Source organism: Rattus norvegicus, chromosome 1, assembly GCF_036323735.1.
Source record: "Rattus norvegicus strain BN/NHsdMcwi chromosome 1, GRCr8, whole genome shotgun sequence".
NCBI classification, from domain to species: Eukaryota; Metazoa; Chordata; class Mammalia; order Rodentia; family Muridae; genus Rattus; species Rattus norvegicus.
Window position 1 is genome coordinate 128,827,415 of NC_086019.1, and position 20,311 is coordinate 128,847,725.

Here is a 20,311-nt window from a genome sequence, read left to right on the forward strand (position 1 = left end):
GGTACCTTCAGCATCCAAGACTCCTCAGCCGGGGAAATGCATGGAGTACTAAGCAGCATGTGCCAACACAGTGGTTCTACAAATCAGCACCACCCCCAGGTCCCCTCAATTCCAGGCTCAAGTTTCCCTCTTCTGGTGAAGAGAAAACACTCAGGGAAGTGTAGGGTGCTTCTCTCAAGTCAGGGCAACCCAATAAGAGCTTTTGTCTTGACCCCTCTTTCCCACTGAACTCTGCTTTTTGACCTGTTGGAAGTCCACCGACCCTTCTCATGTCTGAAAGGGCAGCTGTCCTGAGAGGCGATCTGAGAGGCCTGTGACAGCGTGAATCTGAGCCTCTCTAGGCAGTAAGACTGACTGGCTCCCAGGTAATGGACGTGTTGTTCAAGCTGTGCCCACTCCTAGATGTGTGCCACCCGTCACACTGTGAGTGACAATCAGGATTTATTCCTATCAGAGAGACAATGCCTTGTAATTCACAGCCAGTAGAGCTGGCTTCCAGTGCATCGTTGGGGCTTTCTTTTTGTAGACAGTAATAAATTGTCCTATCACAGGGTGCTGACAAAACATGTTCCTTTTTAAGTGCACTATAATTTTTATTTTTAAGCGAATATTCATATCTGACAGCGGGGCTCCTGGGTGTCCGAAATCTGCCCTGGAAAGATTGTTTTAAAGGTGTCATTCAACTCCCAAATGTCACTGTTAGAAGTAGACTTGACTTTTAAACCTGTCCTGGGGACTCTCTGGAGCCCTGATAGACAGAGTGACTTGCTCAGCAGAGAGGCAAGAAAAGGATACATTACAGAGAGATCCTAGAGAGCCCAGTGGTGTAGGAGATAGAAGGGGGGAAAGAGGGAGGGGACAGTATGCTGCAGTCTTTGGTGTATCCTGAACTCCCATCTCAAAGGACTGTGTAGCCACACCCAGGGACTCTTACCTAGAGCACCTTCAGGGTAGAGGCTGGGCGTGTGACAATCAAAGATCTACAATCATCTCCAGCCATTCCCAGCTTCCTTTGGCTGAGATGGAGGAAGCTGATCTCTCCCCTCTGTGTCCTCCAGGGAGCAGCGTGCAGAGTTCCAGTGAGCCTGTGGGGGTAGGGCATAGTTCTAGATGGTGTCTATGGCTAACAGTCACTAACAGCCAGATCTACACTGACACACAGACAGACCAGCTGGACAGTTCCGCCTCCTCTTGAGCAAAGCCTGAGTCTTCATCTAAGTGTTATTCTGGCTGTTTGCCGCAAAGAGACAGGACCCATTGTGTCTGGGGGCGCTCACCCTCTCCCTCTTTTATGTGACTTCATGGCCTCTTCACCAGCTCCTCATCACCAGAAACTTAGCAATCCCCTTTAATCAGCTAAGGGGAGTGGCGCTCTTCTGTAATGTCTTAGTTATCTCTCTATTGCTGTGAGAAGGCAGCTCACAGAAGGCAGAGTTCTTTGGACTTAGTGTTTCAGAGAGTTAGTTAGAATCTATGACCATCATGGTGGAGAGCACGGCAGCAGACAGGCAGGCATGGGGGGGGGGGGGAATTAAGGTGCCTGTAAAGGTCAAAAGAAGGTATCAGACCCCCTGGAGCTGGAGTTACAGGCAGTGATGAAACATGGGTTTCAGGAACCAAACTTGGGCCCTCAGCAAGAGTGGTGGGTGCTCTTAACCACTGAGCCATCTTCAACCTTCCCTCCCTCCCTTCCTTCCTTTTCTCACAGATGAGGGGAAATCTCAAGCCTCCTGCATGCCAAAGAAGGGCTCGACTGTTGACCAGTGGATGCTCCAAACAGGCTTGCTCTTGATTTCTTTGATCAGGAAGCCCAAGAACACATAGAAGGAATGGCATTTAGGATTAAAGATGGTGGTCACAGTGTATGGACCACCCAGAGCACTAACAGATCTTGTGAGAGGCTGTTGAACTCTTTCCACACCTCTCCACACTACTGGCCTTTCCCTATCAGTGCCTCTGACCTTCTGCTTCACCATACCCAGCTTCCTGCTGCCCCAGGACCTCTGCCCATGGTGTTCCCACTGTCAGATGCTCCCACTGCCAGGTGCTCCCACCGTTGGGTGCTCCACCTTGACCCATTTGCCCAGTGGCCCTAATTGAGGCCACTGTGTCAGAACATACTAGCTCAGAGAATTTGCCTTACTGAACAGGGATGGATTAAGATTGCCATATCTGAGGTTTGCCAGTGAGAATATGGGGGTGTGGGGGTGGTACAGAGAGAACCTTGAGATGGGGAGTAGCAGCTGGGCCCCCTGCTATGAGTCAGAGAGTCCCTACAGTGTATGGAGACACACAGAGAAAGGTATGTGGTATGGAATGAAGGTCAGGGTATCTAGGCCTGAATGGCCAATGCCTTTGGAACAGCCATGGATCCCGTGTGATGGAGTAGGAACTCCAAGAAAGGTGGCGCTAAAATACTTGAGTCTGAGCTCTGCCCTGCTGGCCAGGAAGTCCAGATAGAGGCCCTGAGAACTGAGACCCTGGGGAACAGCTGGGTATGGGGACTGATGGACAGTGGTTAGAGCAGTCTTCCTGATCAAAGAAATCAAGAGCAAACCCCTTTGGAGCATCCGCTGGCCAATAGTTGAACCCTTCTTTAGTATGCAGGAAGCTTAAGTTTTACCCTCAACAGTGAGACACTGCAAGCTATGGAGTTAACTAAATCTGTTTGGAGAGGAGTTGGGTGGGATAGGGCAGGTTGACGAGGGAAGAGCAGCCTAGCAGAGACTACCCTGGGTCCTGGGATAGAGGACACTGCAGTAAATGCCACAGGGAACACTCAGACCCCATGGAGTCTGGATTAGGTAAGGAGGCTGGCACAGGTGGCTTCCAATTTTGAGGGGACAGTGTCAGATATTGAATAAGGAACTGACAGTGTAGGGACAGAGGCATGGCCTCCAGATGTCAGAGAGAATGGATTAGTGCAGGTGTGGGAGCCACTGCGACCAGGCTGTTTGGAGCACAGGCTTGTCTCTCCTTGGCTTTCTCTTCTCAAGTCCAAGTTCTTCCCAAAGCTGATGAAGCTGTCTTCACCTGACCTGTCTTTATTTCCTCTCTCATGATCCTCCTTGAACTATCAGTGTTCGCGCCCCCTCCCTCCCTCTCCTCTAGCTGCTAGCACACTAAGCTTCCTCTACTCCAGGGCCTTTGCATATGCTAGTCCACTTTGGAGGGATCCCCCTGGCCACTGCCAGGGGCTGGAGAGACTGCTGTCTCTCGACTGCTCCTCTGTTACCCAAGTCAGATCCCCCACAGAAATGTTTACTGTGATTTTTGTTGCCTTGCTGAGACCTAACTGGTGGGCCACTTAGGTGCATAATTACTGTTAATTTCTTCAAGCACTGCTTAAGAATTATTTCCTCTGAGAACCTTGACTCATCCAGTTCAGTGCTCTCTGTTAATTGACAGGCTCCACTCTGAATTGGGGTGGAGGAGGCATATGGACCCTTTGGGGACTAGATTTCTCTCTACATGAGTCTGAAAGCTATGGGAAGAGTTCCATTCCACATGATTCTCCACATTGAAGAAAGTGAGATAGGAGAGCCATTTAGGAGGCCACTGGGAGGGGAGGTGACTTGACCAAAAGGATAGCAGAGGGCTTGGTGAGAACCAGCCAGATGCCAGGAGGTGATCAGTGTGGAACCAACCAGGCTTACTGATATTGAAGACATGGGAGTAAGGGGAAGGGTGAAAGTGAATCCCAGTCTTAGGTCTGAGCGAAAGGACAGAGCTGGCATTTGCTGTAACTGGAGCAGAGGTGTGTCTGAGTGGAGGCTGCATTACTGTAATGAACTTCCTCAGTCTGGGATGCCTTATAAAGAAAAGAGATTTGCTTTGGTTTATGGTCCTCCAGGTGCATCTGAAAAAGTTCCAAAGTGGTGTAGGGTATCATTCTGCAAGGGAAGTTACACATATGGGTCCTTGCCTTTTCTGTTTGTTTGTTTTTTTTTTTCTCTCTAATAAAGCCACCAGATTCAATCAAAGTCTCCACCCTGATGACCTTATTAATCCTCATCAGTTCCCAGAGGCCCCTCCTCTGAGCTCCAGAGGCTCCCACCCTCCTGATGCCTCATGGTGAGGATTAAATTTCAACACAGGAATCTCGGATCCCAGTCAGCCACACCCAAGCTGAAGTGGAGTGTTGAGGGGAAGGTTCCTGACAAGTCTCCAACATCCAAATGGAGAAAGTATCTCTCGCCTGGAGTCACTTGCATAAAATGGATACCTAAAGTCAACAGAAAGAGAGATCCCTGGAGGTGTGACAATTCAGAAAGGAGACCCAGAACCAGGACGTGGGGCCAGCCCGTGCCAGGAAGGACCTGGCCTTGCAGTCCTAAGGTAGAAGGAGAGTCAGGAGATGGGGCTGAGCTGATGAGGATGCCAGAAAGTCCTGTGAGGACCAGGCTTCAAAGACGAGGGAGGGAGCCAGTGAGGTGGCCCAGCCTCTGAAGGTGCTTGCCACCAAGCCTGATGACCTGAGTTCAATCCTCAGAAACCACACGGTAAAAGGAGAAGAAAGAAAGAAAGAAAGAAAGAAAGAAAGAAAGAAAGGAAGGAAGGAAGGAAGAAAGAAGGAAGGAAGGAAGAACTCCAGTAACTTGTCCTTTGACCTTCACACACACACACACACACACACACACACTGGTTTTATTACCACAGAGGCTGCTGGTGGAAGGTGTTGACAGCTTGGCTGTGAGGGTGGGGCTTGATACAAGCAGGTTTAAGTAGAGCAGGGGAGGTACTGACCAGTGAGCAAGGTGCTTTCTTTGGGATTGTTTATATAAAGAGAGAGAATAGGAGGTAGCCGAGAAGAGCTGTTTTCAATAGATGTCTGCAAGCGTATAAAATAATCTAGCAGAAGTTTTGACAATAATGAAGGTATGTCCTTGACAGGGATGGGATTGGAATCCCAAGCAGCACCGGGGTTGGGGGGACCCACAAACCCCTATAACATTGTTAGGAAGCCAGAGCCTGAGGCAGGGGATTGCCTTCTGAGAAAGATGGAAGTAAGGTGTTCAGTTGGGAGTGGAGGTGTGTTGCTGGAGGAACTGAATCAGCAGCAGGGGAGCCAGAAGATCTGGGTGTCACTGTAGGTGTGTAAGGATGAATGGCAGGTGAGACCAGTCGGGGTGGTTTTGATTCTTCCCCACTTGCCTTTTAGCAGCACCGATACAGCTCCTGGATGGGTGCAAGGCTGTCACAGGGTTGCAGGCAAGTGGAGAACAAATGGATGCTTCTATTTCCAGAAGCCTGGAAGCTACACCAGAAGAAAAAGAGCAGACGCTGAAGGGGCTGCAGGGCAGGGAGGGGAGGCATCCTTCATAGGGTGAAGGCCCTTCTGCTAAAGGGAAGAAAAAACAATCAAGGAACAGGAAGGGTAAGTAAGGGCTGTACCAGCCTACACCAAGTGTGGTTCTCTGGGGATCAGGACAGCTTTGAGGAAGGACAGAGCAGGAGACAAAGAGGTTCCCTGGTTTGTGATTCCCTTGGGGAAGAGAGAAGCTATAGAGTCTGTAAGAACAAGTCTGACAGAACCCCATGGAACACCTGACTGCCATTGCATCCCTCCAAGTCTGCACCCAGCACCTCTCTGACAGCTACCGATACACTAAGCTTGAATACTGGTCTTTGTAGACAGAACTAAGCTTCCGGTTCTTCCAATGACTGCAGACTCATGACTCCCCCCCCCCCCAGTCTTCTGCTTGGCTCAGTTTGTCTTGCCTTGAGAGGGAGAATGAGTTCTGAAGTTACATTCACCCAGGGAAATACACAGGCAATAACTGGGAGCCCGTTCTGGAATCGAGGACTACTCTACAGAGGAACAGGGGCACATCCCGAAGCTGGACTTGCGTAAATACAGCTAGATCCTCATTTTGCGAAGGTACGGTTGGGACACTCGGAGGTCAGAGCTGCTTACTCTGGATCTGTGGTGCATTCAGCCAGTGTTTCATTTTAATAACATTTTAAGCCTGGCTCCCTCTTTTTTTTTTTTTTTCTTTTAAATCTCCCCCGCCCCCTTGTTCTCTTTCTACAGACTCCTTCTTTCCCTCTCTTCCTTTTAATAAACATTTGTTGGCGTCTGCTGTTAGCTGAGCAGAATCTAGAAGAAAGAAACAAAGAGGGGAAATGGAAGACAGGCTGGGTCCCCAGCCACCTTCAGGCTGCTGTTACCTCTTTTTTTCTTTTTTCTTTTTTTTCCGGAGCTGGGGACTGAACCCAGGGCCTTGGGCTTGCTAGGCAAGCGCTCTACCACTGAGCTAAATCCCCAACCCCCTGCTGTTACCTCTTGCTGGCTTAAATTTTCTTTTGCTCAATCTAGGGCAGCAACATGCTGCAGGGTGCCCCTCCAAGAGAAAACCCAAGACCATCAATCAGTCACAGCAACCTAAGAAACCATGCTGCAGGAGGAGAGTTCGAAACCCAGGTCTACCCAGTGGCACCCAAGGGGGGAATGGGCTGGGAGCTCAGCTCCAGGAGGAGAAGGCTTCAAGAGGCAGAAGGCCCTGCCTGCCTTCTTCCCTTGCAGGCTGTGAGAGGAAAGGGTGAGCCAATCCGTGGCAGTCATTTAGGTACCAAAGGACAAAGACAGGCTAAGTATAGAAAAGTCGTTGTCAGCTTCCGTATCACAGAGGCTCAGAGTTGCCTGCTGGTGAAAGAGTGAGATACCTTCTTCCCTTGTTCATTCAAGAGTTTTGTAGCCAAAGGCATCCTGATTGCTACAGACACAGGAATATAACATTGTAACATTCTGTCACTTGTCGCTCAGAGACTAGGAACTCAAAGCAAAAAAACAGAACACATTGCAAAGCCCTTCAGGAAGGGCTTCATAGACTTTACGGATTTGCTTTTTGTTTGCTTGTTTGTTTTTTGTTTATGTTTGTTTTGTTTTGGACACTCCACTTCTATGCGAGATTATAAAAGAAGACCCAGATACTAGCTGCGGGGTCCAGGATAACCCTGTGTATGGGGAAGGCTGTTTTCAGGAGGCTCTTCCTTGGGTTGGGGATATAACTCAGTGGTAGAGCGCTTGCCTAGCAAGCGCAAGGCCCTGGGTTCAGTCCTCAGCTTTGAAAAACAAAAAAAGTTCAGAGGAGGCTCTTCCTTAAGAAAGTTAGCATGCAGAGACAGAGGGAGAATCAACCAAGAGAGGTCTATGGATGAGGGAAACAGAGTCTAGAGGGCCAGGCAGAGGAGGTAGAACTGTGAGGGGAAGAACTTTAACCCCATCCAGCAAGGGGGAACTGTGGGTGGGATTCTCTGGGAATGAAAGGGAGAGAGAAGAAATGCAAACTGGGAAAGTGGATGGGGCTAGGCAAAACTTTGGGCCTTGGGCCAAGGCAAAGGTTTTTGGAGGTATGAGGAGCAGAGACTCATTCCCTGTCTCAGGTCCCTTCCTGAAGTCACATCAGTGCTCCACAGTGGAGACCTTCGATGTTTATCTGGTCTCAAGGAAGTATGGTTTGTTAGGATGTTTTAAGGCCCCACCAGGTATCTAGTTCATCTTGGAACACGGAGCAGCCTGAAACAACCCGGTGATCTCCTAATAGAGACATAATAGGCAGCATTTGGCAATTAAAACCAGTTCAAAGGGAGCCTTCACTTTGCAGAATAATCACAATCAATTTTGATGGAAAACAAAACGAGCAAGAAGAGAGATCAAAGCTCTGTGGATGTGGACAGGAGCCACAAGGAGGAGGAAAAGGCAAGTGCATTTACAGCAGTCCAATAGATCTCTCTACTGAGCTCTGTCTTAAAGGTACTGACATTATATATCCTCAATCTTACATGTTCTCCATCAGAAGACACAGCATGACTCAATGTGTGTGTGTGTGTGTGTGTGTGTCTGTGTGTGTGTGTGTGTGTGTGTGTGTGTGTGTGTGTGTGCGCGCGCGCGCCAGAGTTGACACTGTTTTCCACTCCACCTGATGTTTTGAGACAGGGTCTCTACTGAACCAGGAGCTCACCAATTCAGCTAAATTGACCAGATGACAAGAACCAGAGGATGCCCCAGGGGGCCTCCCATTTCAGGAATAACAGGTGAGTGCTGCCAAAGATCCAAACTCAGGCCTTCACACTTGCAGAGCAAGCACTTCACTGATTAAGCCATCTCCCTGGCTCTGAGGTATCAGAAATGTCAGGAGCTGGGAAGATGGCTCAATGGTCAGAGAGCTTCCTGCTCTTATAGGAGTTTGATTCCCAGCACTCGTGTTGGGAGGCTCAGAGCCACCTGTAACTCCAGCCCCAAGGAGTCCATGGCCCATCTCTGACCTCCACAGGAACCCACATGATTTAAATAAAATATTCTTTTAAAAATGTCCCAGGTGGAATATTCCAGAAAACAATACAAAAGTCACATTGTTGGTATGGAAGAAAATGGAGGGGAAAACCACTATGCAGAGAGGGATAATAAGAAACCCTGGATCCTCCACATTGGTCCTGACAGAGAGAAATATAGGGAGAATTGCGCTGGGTTAACCCTATGCTGGTTTTTGGTCTGAGATCACACTACAAAGAAGGTCCTCAAGGGGCCTCCAGAGCTAGTGGCCCCAGGTCAACACAAACCCTCTCTGGAGAAACTCAGTTTCAGTCCCAACCAGTGGTGACAGCACAGCCTCAATTATGAGCTGTTTTCCTGGTTGCAAAGGAAGATAATGCAAACTGGGCTTTGATACGGATGGTTCATGTCCTTGCCCAGAGCCTCGCACAGGGAAACACAGTAACACCAACTGCTGTGCCCCACTGTGGAGTGTCTGGCACCCAGCAGAGCATAGTCATCAGAGCAGTCAAGAATAAAGCACTCGCTGCATGCTGGGTGCTCCATACAGGGTTTCACATCAACCAGCTCCTGTCCTCCCCACAGCGCCCTCCACAGGACAGCAGTGTCACTGCCATTTACAGCAGAGGACGCTGAAGCAAGTTGTCTGAGGCCACACCCAAGTGAGTGCTGTGACCTGTGGGCTGAGTGCTCACCTTCTCCAGTCCCCTGAAGGCTCTGCCCATGTGACCCAGAACTATCATCCTGTCCATTAGGACCTAGCACACTCGCAAAGGTACAATTCTGCAATCAAGTTTCTACCACTTAAATGGAGATAATTCTTAGTCCCAAGAGGCTGTGAGGTACACACCCGCATGCATGCATAACATGATTCGATATCTGTGATCAGTAAATCACCACCGAGCTCCAGTTGTTATAATTTCTTTTACAGAAGTGAAAAAGTTCATTCAAGAAATATATATTTAAGGGGCTGGGGATTTAGCTCATGGTAGAGCGCTTACCTAGGAAGCACAAGGCCCTGGGTTCGGTCCCCAGCTCCGGGAAAAAAAAAAAAAAATATATATATATATATATATATATTTAGAGTACATAACATTGACGATAAACTATTACCATGGTAGGAGATGTGACAGTGGAGGGGCACGTGTCCTGTTTTCGAGGACCACATGGGACAAACGCAGGAATAACTGCAATAGAAGCCTTGACTTAAGGGCTCACTGAGGCACGGCTAGGCAGCCACGCTCTTGTTGCACCAGGGCCAGAGGTAAGCATAAGAATATAATTCCATTAACACATCCTAGTGGCTCCTCTTTTCTTCTGTTTGGGAAGCATCTCTGTATGATGTTTTCTTTTTAAAAAGATTTATTTATTTATTCTCTATAAGTACACTGTAGCTGTTCAGACACGCCAGAAGAGAGCATCAGATCTTGGTCGTGAGCCACCACGTGGTTGCTGGGATTTGAACTCAGGACCTCTGGAATGGTTGCTGGGATTTGAACTCAGGACCTCTGGAAGAGAAGCCAGTGCTCTTAACCACAGAGCCATCTCTCCAGTCCCCGACATTTTCTAACTTCTGAGACATAGCTATCTTCAACCACCTTTCCAGTCCCTGTCCTGTCCCTGCCCAGCCTGGCCAACCTCAATCCAGGGAAGAAGCACCCCCCTCCAATCCCCCCAGTCACTCCCAGCCTGGGAGCTGTGTGCACCTCAGGGCCATCTGGACATCTGGAGATCAGGAATGAGTGAGTAATGGAATCCCCTCCCTGCAGGAAGAAGAGGCAAGTTTTATTACAGATCCTATCTCAACTCAAAGGGCTGGGACTTTTGTGATTGAGTTAATCCCGTCACCTCGTAAATCAATTGGAAACTCACAGCCGGCGATTTGATTTAGGGTGTTCATTTTGGCAAGCTGGTCTTCCTACAGCCATGCCGTGGCCCAGGTACTTCTATGACAAGCAGGGGGTTTAGTCTCAGTGGATCACCTTGTTAGCAAAATACATTCCGACTTCTCCAGGTACAAAATTCAGATGCATTTTAGTCTCCTTCAGTTCAGTATGCTGAATCCCTTTGTCTACCAAATTATTATAGAAAACCTGCATCTCTGCCTGTCAAGGTAACTGCTGTAACAGGGGTACCCTCTTGGGAGTTATAAGGCACTCCACATCATCTAGAATATGTGTGTTGTGCAGGGCCAGGCTCTTGAAGCACAGTACAGGATCTGGGATGAGTCAAAGACAGGTTGGCCCACGAAGGCCAGAGAAGGGACTCAGGTTGTCCAGATGGATTGCTGGAAAGGAACAGAACAGACTGAATCCTCTGTCTCCACTCTCCTCTGTCCATTGGCTTCTCTGCCTGACTGAACAGAGGCAGGCTCAAGGGTCTAGATGCTGTCTTTGTCCAACATATATGCAGTGCTGTTCTCTAGGGCTGGCCACTTTGTGTGATGGCCTCAGATCTTTCTGTCAGGCAGGAGATCAGGGAGCACCCAGGCCTTGTCCCAGGGCCTTATATTCTGCAACAAAGGGTGGTTCTAGAGTTACTGCCTAGAGAGCTGACTCCCCTTGGCCAGGTGTAACAACAGGGGCAGTCGTGATCTGGGGAAGAAGAGGAAAGGTCTCAGGTACCAAAAGACACTTGTGATAGGAGCCCTGTTAACATGAGTTTGGCTCCTCCTGGCTGTGCCCCCCCCCCCCCCCAATCCTCCTAGTCCTCCATCTTCATTAGGATGACTCCTACTTGTAGAAAGGATGGATCATGTGAGGTACAAAACCCAAGGACTCCTCAGAGAGATGTTGGAAAGGACTTCAGGTGGGTCTCTGCAGATCCTGCCCTCTCTCTCCTGTATTCCCTGGCCTGTCTGTTTGATCTGCCTGGCTATAGACTCAGGCAAAGGAATTCCCCACAGCACCAGTCTGGGAACCAGGTGCTCTTGGAACTTGAGCTTTGGTGAAGTGACTTCCTTCCTGACTCAAGGCCCTCTCTGTCCTATTTTGCCCTATTTTGTTTCCCGGTTCCCCTCCTGTATTAATCAGGCTGAAGGTTTGCTTTCTGTGCGGAGCCAGTTGGGACCAATGGGTCCTCTGAGGCTTGCATCTATCCCAGCCTCTCGTCACAGCGTGGACGTGTCCCCAGTTTCTCCAGGCTGTTATGGGAGGGAGGGTAAGGATGAGTCAGCTCACATTTGCACTGACTGGTCCTAGCTCAGTGGGTACTTTTAAGGGTGAACACAATCTACTGAATACCAAGCACGTGGCAGGTCCAGGGCTCATCAAAACAAACATTACTGTCAGCTGATTGCAAGGGAAGAGCTTACATCCTAAAAACAGCCCGATGGATAGATGGATGCTATTGTTATCCCCATCTTACAGGCCCAGCAAGAACAGAAAGGTGCCCCAGATCACACAGATGCTAAGTGGTCAGTTAAGGAGTTCACCTGCACAGCCGTCCTAGCTAAGCATCAGCCCTGTATGGACGCTGTGTTCCCAATACTCTCGTGGACTCCAGCTAAGTTCGCCACATGCCCTTTGCCCATTCAATGTGGTCTTGAGGTCAGGCCAGGTCCTGGTACACCACGGTGTTTTCTTGGCATCGTTTCCCCCAGAAGATCCTGCACATTTGCACGCTCACCACTATAGCTAAGTTGAGCAAGTCTGTCTAGCCTTGGGGACCCCAGCAGGTGAGTTCAGCCTCCAGGGGCGCAACCGGTAGAAAGGTGCCGTTCTAAGTCAACTCCTCCGGGATATGGGGAACTCACGTGGGATGCCCAGAGCCTTCCCGGCTTCTAGCAGAACGCGCGGAGCGGAGGCTGCTACTCTAGGCAGTGCCGCGTCCCGAGAGACCCGAAGTCTCGAGCCTCCCCTGCGCCGGCCCCCGGCTGCTGGCGGGCCGGGAGACTGCCGCACGAGCGCGGGCCCAGGGGCGCCACCGGGCCGCGCGGGCGGGAACGCGCCGCGGCGGCCTCCTCCTCCCCGGCTCCCGCCCGCGGCGGCGGCGCTTCCCCGGCGCGGAGCGGCTTTAAAAGGCGGCTCCCCACCCCCCGGCGCACTCGCCGCTCGGGCGCCGCGCGAGCCTGCCGCTGCCATGCCTCCGCGCGCGCCGCCAGCGCCCGGGCCCCGGCCGCCGCCCCGGGCCGCCGGCCGGCACGGGCTCTCGCCGCTGGCGCCGCGCCCCTGGCGTTGGCTGCTTCTGCTCGCTCTGCCCGCCGTCTGCTCCGCGCTGCCGCCGCCGCGCCCCGTCTACACCAACCACTGGGCAGTGCAAGTGCTGGGCGGCCCCGGCGCGGCGGACCGCGTGGCTGCGGCTCACGGCTACCTCAACTTGGGCCAGGTGAGTACGGCCGGCCCCGCGCGCCCCAAACTTTCCCGGCCGCCGGCGGCCACGCGCGAGGGGGCGCCTTGCCAAGCCCGCGGCCAGCGGCGCCGCGTGGGAAGGCGGCCCGCACCACTGGGGACGGCGGGGGTCCCTGCGGGGACACGCTCGAGTGCTGTGGGACACTGGGCGGGGAGGACGTGTTGGCCTGTGTGGACGGTCACGCGGGATGGCCTGAGGCCGTGGGTCCCCAGGAGGCGTCGCCGAGCTTTCACACTCGGAAGTGTGGCCTCGGATGCCCGGGTCCGGCGCCTACACCTGCCCAGCCGCGTTCAAGTGGACGCCTAAGGGGTCGCTGCACTGTGCCCACCCGCGCCATCCTCAGAGTCCACCTAATTCCCCGTAGCCTCCGAGTCATAGCTGCTTCCCTCGGGCCACTCAGCCCCCGACGGTCGCCAGGGGCTCTGGGCTCTGGTGTGCGCGTCAAGGCAGTCAGATGCCGGATGGGCGACTTGTGACCCGGCAATTCAGGGACTGGCGGTGCCTGTGCCCAGAGGTTAGGTTTGGGTCAGGGAGCAAGCAGGACCCAGAAGCTGCGTGTTGGTTGTAGTCCGGACTCTGCACTTAAAACCTCTAGGTAAAAACACCAATTGCTTTGCTTTGGGCTCTGGACGCAGCTGGAAAGGCAGCTGTCTGCCCACTAGCTGTATGACCTTGGACATGTCACTTCTTGACTAGCTCATCCCTAGGGGTAGTGACTTTGTACTGCCTGAGGTTGAGATCACCCCGGTAGTGTTCAGAAGCAAGGCGCTAGTCGTGGAATGCCCTTTCTCTCACCCCTCGTGGTGTAAGCTGGCTGTCATTTATAAGAGGAGCCAAGATAGAGCAGTAAGTCCGCGCAGCTCACAAGGACTGCCAACACAGGTTTTCCCCTCCCTATTTCAGCCCTGCCGAGGGGCAATTGGTCGGGTTGATTCGAGTTTATGGCTGGTGGAGGGGCTTCACAGACTCAAATGTGCAGTCCCACCAGGAAAGCCCTCCACACCTTAACAGATCTACAAACTACACGCTCTGGAGAATCAAGTGCAATGAAGGAGAGTGTGGCCTTATAACTTAAACTGCTGTAGCAGGCGGTGTTGAACTTAGTTTCATCATTATCCGCGACGGAAGCCAGCCACATCACTTGTGCTTGGCCATGATCAGAATGACATTTCTTCTGAGCTTAATGTGAGGTAGAAGGCCTTCTGGAAGGGGGACTTCTGCTCTGTGAAATGAAGTTCCAGGTCAGAGTTTATCCAAAAGGAAAGAATCCACTCCTGTGTCTTCAAACATCCAAAGAGCTAAGATCTTGCCTTTTGGTGGCCCTGGCTTCGTTGCTCCTCGTAGCCCTCAAATCTCCAGGGCTGACTGTGTGTGCTGAAGAGAGCTCTCCTGTTTGATTAGGAATCCCGGCTCCTACCACTCTTCCTTGCTCTGTCCAGGCGGTCCAGCAATTTGTCTCAACTAATTCTTAAACTGAATGCTAAATTACAAAGGGCCTGGGATCCGGGGCCCTGTAATTAGATGAGGAGAGAGGAGGTGAAGAAGGACTCTGTGCTCCACAGTGCAAGGTGGAGAGGCATAGTTAGCTGTCCCTTTGACATTTTTGCCTGCAGGGATAACCTTGCCCACCTCCTGAACACGCTAGCCTTTGAATCTGCTGCATCTCACTGAGCAAGGTCTGTGCTCCCGATTTTGCCTGTGGGGTGAGAAGGGTTTTTTTTTTTTTAGGAATGTTGTGATGTTCTTGGGTGGCCCCAGAGGTCTCTCTGAACAGTACAAGCGGACTTAGCTTGTCACTTAGCTTGTAGGCCATGTTCTGGCGGGCATAGCCGGGGACGTTTCGGAGCTGAGAGATGACTGGTTTGGGGGTTGGAGCTGTCTCCAAGGAAAGCCTTATTACTCTTTAATCCCAAACCAGCTTCTCTTTCCCCGCCTCGAAGTGCTCGCTAATGTGGAAAAGGCCCGGAGCTTTCCAACCTGTACCTACTCAGGAGGAACTCTTTAAAAATCTTACCGCCATTTCCAAGCAGGAGAATTTGTGACTCTAAATAAGATGTACATGTTTTTAACTTTTTTTTTTTTTTTTTTTTTTTTTTTTTTGCTTTGTGGATGAGTAAATGGGGTGGGGTGGGGGTCAAGGGAGGGAGTTGTTTGTGTTCACAGGGCAACCATGTGTCACCCCTGCCATTATGATAACTGCTCTGTCTCTTGCTGCCTTCTCTGAGGCCGCCTCTGTGTGACTCTTCTAAACTCTTAATGGGCAATTAGAGCTCCGCTCTGTACCTGCCTGAGTCACACAGCCTTGGTTCTCTTGTCCGTCCTTCTGGCTGTGCTCTGACGTTCTAGCTTGGCTGTTTTATTTTTATACAGCTGATAACCCGATTTGATTCATTTATCACGATCCACACGCAGGTTAACTCAGGGCAGCAATTATTGACCTTTTCCAGGTTATGGATCTCTTTCAGTCTGACACAGGTCCTGTCCTTTTCCGTTAACAAATACACATCTAATAGAGACAGGCTAGCTGCCATTTCCCGCTCCTAGGCGTCATTCCAGATAATGCAACAAGTTTGGTTTTTTTTGTTTTTTTTTTTTTTTTTAAGCAAGAAGTAAAAATCATGGGCCAGTGAGATGGCTCAGGCAGTAAAGGGGTTGCTGCCGAGTCCCGTGACCTGAACTCAATTCATGGGACCCATTTGGTGCAAGGAGAGGACCAACTCCCAAAGTTGTCCTCTGATTCCCATGTGTATGCTGTGGCATACACTTTTGTGTGCACATCTGAACAAACATGAAGTAAGTAAATGAAATAATAGTTTTTAAAAAGTAAAGATTAGGAAGGGTCAACTGCTGTCATTGGAACTTGGTATAACTATATGGTTAAGGAAGAAAACCTAGAGATTAGTCCTGAGAACTCAAAAGAGAGTTGAGCGGGCACCACCTGTGTGTACCTCAGCAGACAGAAGACAAGAGTGACTGTGGTTCATTTCAGCATCAAGCTGTACGGTACATAGGGATGAATTATTTACGGAGGAGAATGGATGGAAAAATGGTAAAGTGTTTTCATTTGGGGGATCCGAGGAACAAATGGTGCTAGGCTGGTGTTCAACCCCTGGACCACAGTCCCTGAAAAACTATTCTCCCCCCCCCCCCATGAATCCATTAATCCACTGTAATCTTGTAAGTCCCCATGGGATTGAACTATGTGTGGACTCCACAAAAGAGCTATAGAGTTCATATGATTTAGCGAGGTCCAAGAATCCCTCAGACAAGTCTGGGAAAGGAGAGCAAAGAGGGGTGTTGGGATCCCAGCAGGCTGGCAGTGGCCCAGGGATGGTTCCACCCATCCGTGGAATGGACTCAAAGCCTAGGGTACGTGGGAGCCAGTGCGTGCCAACTGAAAGAGCTACAGATGGATGAGGAAAGATGGACCATTTAGTTAATAAGTGGTTCTGGAAGACCTGACTGTCCACATGGAGAAACAATCAGACTCTTAGTCCACACTGTACATACGTTAAATTCTAGACAGGATTCAAGATCCGAGTGCATGTAAGACCCTTAGAAAAGCGTAATGGCCTGCCCTTAAGGCGCCAGGAAAGGAGGGGATGTCTTAAACCAAACAGATTGGAGTTTGGGATTTAAAAGTGGGACAGCGGTAACTATTTTAACGTTCTTGGTCTAGACAGCTAAAGAGGCAGCCTCCAGCCTCCACTCCAGCAATCCGGCTCTCACGCCACGCCATATCTGCCCATAGGTTTTACTCCTCATTCTGGTAGTCCAAGGTTCCTCTTAGTCTGACTCTTTATTTTTGAAATTAAAATTTTTAGTAACTAGTAGGGCTCCTAAGTAACAAACTGGTGCAAAAAGAAGAGATTATGAAGATAGAAATTCTGTGCAAAGGACAGTCCTCAAAGAATATTAAGAAGGCAGTAAACTCGGAGAAGTAGTTAGGGAAGATAATAAAAAATTAAACAAATTAATGAGGAAACAGATAAATGCTCAGTAGAGAAGCAGAGACAAGTGTGAGCAGAGGACACTGGATGGCCAATAAAGAGAGGATGCTTAGCCTGGCTGGGAGCTGTCCTAAGGCGACAGCGGGACACCATTTCACACCTATCTGATTGGCAAACCCCGGGCAGTGTCAGTGTCAAGTGTTGGCAGGGATGTGGAGCCCGGAGACCTCTTGTCATTACTGGTTGAAATTGGCACCTACTTTAGAGAGCATCTTGGTGCTATGGTGAGACATGCTGTACCAGCTACTTGTATGGCAAGGCTAGGAGGCCAAGAGGAGAATGCTCACTGAGACTTAGTTCATAAACGAAGGGAAAAGCAGCCTAGACGTCCACCAGAGGAAGAGTGAAAAGGTGAACCAGAAGACTCACACCATGGAACACCAGACAGTGGCTACAGATGTGAAGAAGATTTGTATGTGCGTAGTTCAATAAGCACTGAGTTTACAAAGGCAGTTTCAGAGGCACAGTATTCTTGTGAGCTTTCAAAAACAAAGCATACCATATTACCGATGGGTGAGCACACTACAGCAAAAGTTTAGCAGCCTAGGTTACAAGGATCTCCTCCAAATTTTAGTTTGTCGTAGCTCCTAGGAAGGGAAGACTTAACAGCGTCCTTAGTTTCTAAAGATTTATTTGTTTTACTTTATGTCTGTGAGTGTTTTTCCTGCGTGTGTAACACATGTGTGCATGGTGCCCACGGAGGTCAGAAAGAGAAAGTCTGATCCCCTGGAACTGGAGTTACAGGTGTTTGAGCCACCTTGTGGGTGCTGGGACCTGAACCCTGTCCTCTGAAAAAGCAAGCAGAACTCCTAATTGTGGAGGGATCTCTCCAGACGCCTTTAGCAATTCTCAAGGTACACAGATATATAAAATCACCTCTGGTATCTTTGTTCTTCCCTAAGCAATGTGGAACAACTCTGTGCTCGGGCCCACATGGGATTAGGTGTCATGGTAATCTACTGATGATCTAAAGTGTGAGGGGGGATGTTCTTTACGAACACCCTATCTATTATTGGTATAGGGAGGTGAGCATCCTTGTTTGTGGTATCTGTGGGGATTCTAGAACCTTCTGTGGGTGATGAATAACCACTGTACTAAAAGAAACCTATCCAGCTCATGCTTGTCTTATATTCAGGCATGTCACATTTTTCTCCTAGTCAGAATACATCACATTGCATAGGATTCTGCATGTGTGCCTGTAGCAGGCATGCATACATGCATCTGTGTCCACATATACATCTACACATAAAAAACGTCTAAGGGGAGGGAACACTTGCCACAGTGTTCACAGAACACATCCATGGGCACCCAAGGTGACTTTGGGCCAGGGTTAAGAAGCACCCTGCTTTAAAACCTCCCAGAAGGGGCCATGCCCTTGTCAGGGAAATAGTGACTTGGTGAACAGAAGGTCTGGCCATAGATCACAGGCTGTTTGTCCAGAGCAGCACCGAGCACTCTGACTCTCGGCCATCGCCAGTCCCCGCTACCACATTCTTTTCTTCATTCTCTCTCTTGGCGGAAGGTCCCTCGTTCCAGCCTGGGTACACGGTTACCTTTGATACTGATTATTCCTAGACAGGACAAGTTGTTTATGGTCTGGGCATGAAACACAGTCCTGCGCTCACTCCAAGCTGCCGCGGCAAGGAGGTGATGTTTATCTGGAGGATGGCACTCTGACACCAACCATACTTCCCTTGTGTTTTTGCTTTGCCTGGGGTATTGAGCTAATTTGTTAGTTCTAAGTTTGGACATAAAAGAGCGGGCTGACTGCCAGGGCCCTAAAAGATCTAAGAGCCTTAAATGATTTTGAACTTGCCCTGAATAGTTGTCCTTAAAATAGCTGGCAAGCAGGCCATCCTGGCCTAGAATTTCAGGTAAGCCCGTGAACTCCGTTTGTCAGCAGAGGAAAACTGTCGCACGGTGGATGGCTTGTTCTCACAAGGAAGAACCAGCTGAGGTCTTAACCAGGTATTAGAAGAGCGAGCCTGAGCCTGAAGCTCTGGGGGCTGCATGGGACAAGGTGAAACGCAAAGGGCCAATCCTCTGTGACTTAGTTCTTAAGGACTACTTTTTGGTCAGAGGCTGTCTCGCTGTTAGGTACAGCTGGCCCGGTAGAGGTCCTGGATGTACACGGGGGGACCCAGACAAGATTGGCATTTGAGGCTTGGGTCGAGCTGTCTCCGTGGCATCTATCTGTACTCAGTGGTCAAGGTGGACAGGGCTTTGGTTGACCTTTTTTGCTTGCCCTTGTGACTCGCTGGGACTGAGGTGGAACGCAGGGACCAGAGCTGATCTGCCTTGAGTGTGTGGAACAGGAAGGCCCCGCATGGCAGACATGGAATGGGGACCTGAACAGCTAGCCAGCAACCAGCCCACTGGAACTGTTCAAGGGTTTCCCGGGTAGACGTCCAGGAGCACATCAGAAACACAGCAGTTGACTCAGGGTGAGGGAGCCCGCAGACGCTGAGACCTCAGTGTGCCTTGCATTTTGGGTGGCCATAGTGGGCCACACAGCGGCTGGTCAGATACTGCTTTCCTGTGTCTCCCAATCCCCTGCTGTTCTGGGAACATCCCACATTTGTTTGGGTCTTGGAGCCTCTGTGCAGACCTTTTTGTTTATACTAATTTTTGAGCCCTCCTCAGCTTAGCCCAGGCCCTCCCAGGACCTGTACACAGAGCTCCTATGCGCCTGTTCCCAGTGGCTGTCTTCCTCCTCACTGTCAAGGCTGTGCTGTGACCTTGGGTAACAAGAAGCCCTGGCTTGTCTTCACACTGACTGATGTTTCTCACGTGTGTGCCCTTGCTCAGGGAACCTAACGCCAGCTCTGTAGGGAGATGTCACCACTGGCCATGAGGTATTTGGTCCAATTAGAGTCTGACAAACCCTTGATTGACCAGGACCCAAACCCATACTCAGTGGCTGACTTTCTACTTTCATCACCTTTGGCAGGTGACCCTGTCCCTGCTTTTCCATCAAGGGCAAGTCACCCTCTTCCGGGTCCTGATGAAATAAACAATTGACTGACTAATGAAGCCACAGTCAGCGTTTCCCCTCCCTTCCACCTGGCACTCCCGTACCACATACGCACTGTGCTTCGTGGCATGCTGTTCTCTCTATGACAGTGGGGCTTATCACGTGGACACACATAGCTATAAAACTTACCCTCTTGTGTTCCCGGTCTCATACAGGGACTGTCCACTCCAGTGCCTGAACTAAAGGCCTGGGAGCTATTTCTGACTCCAGTGGCTCACACCAGTTCTCTCACCAGCCCCTCTCATCACCCACTGACTGGCTCTGAGGTCCCCTGCTCCTCAGGCCGCTGTGCAGCACAGGTCAGCCCCCCCTAGCCCGCCCACCAGGTTACTGCAATGCCTCTGCCCCAGTTCCAGCTGTGTACCTCCAAACCCTTTCCTTCCTTCTCATGCTTCCCCTTGGGCTTCCTTATGTTACCCTGGTCAGCCTAGAGTGGACCTCACCCTCCTGCTTAGCCCTCATCTTTCCCAGCTCTGCTCCACTGTCAGCAGCCCTCCCCTGAGTTCCCCTGCCTGGAGAACATGTCTGTCTTCTGGACTCCTCAGTAGTACTGTCATCGTCTCTGGTATTTATGGCTTGCTGGCTTGTCTGCCACTTAGACTCCGGACTTCCTGGTAAGTCTGGAGTTGGTCCCCTGGCTGT

General features: G+C 50.5%; 1 protein-coding gene across 2 annotated transcripts in view; it reads left to right on the forward strand.

The window, feature by feature from the left end:
- The first annotated feature begins 12,327 nt into the window (after window positions 1-12,327).
- Window positions 12,328-20,311, forward strand: part of Pcsk6 (proprotein convertase subtilisin/kexin type 6) — a 198,346-nt gene continuing 190,362 nt past the window's right edge. Inside the window, exon 1 of one of the 2 annotated variants that reach the window (NM_012999.2) lies at window positions 12,328-12,601. In NM_012999.2, the coding sequence (NP_037131.2) occupies window positions 12,356-12,601 (246 nt within the window). In that variant the 5' untranslated portion in view covers window positions 12,328-12,355. The remainder of the gene's footprint in view (window positions 12,602-20,311) is intronic. The other variant, XM_039101796.2, reaches the window with a different exon arrangement.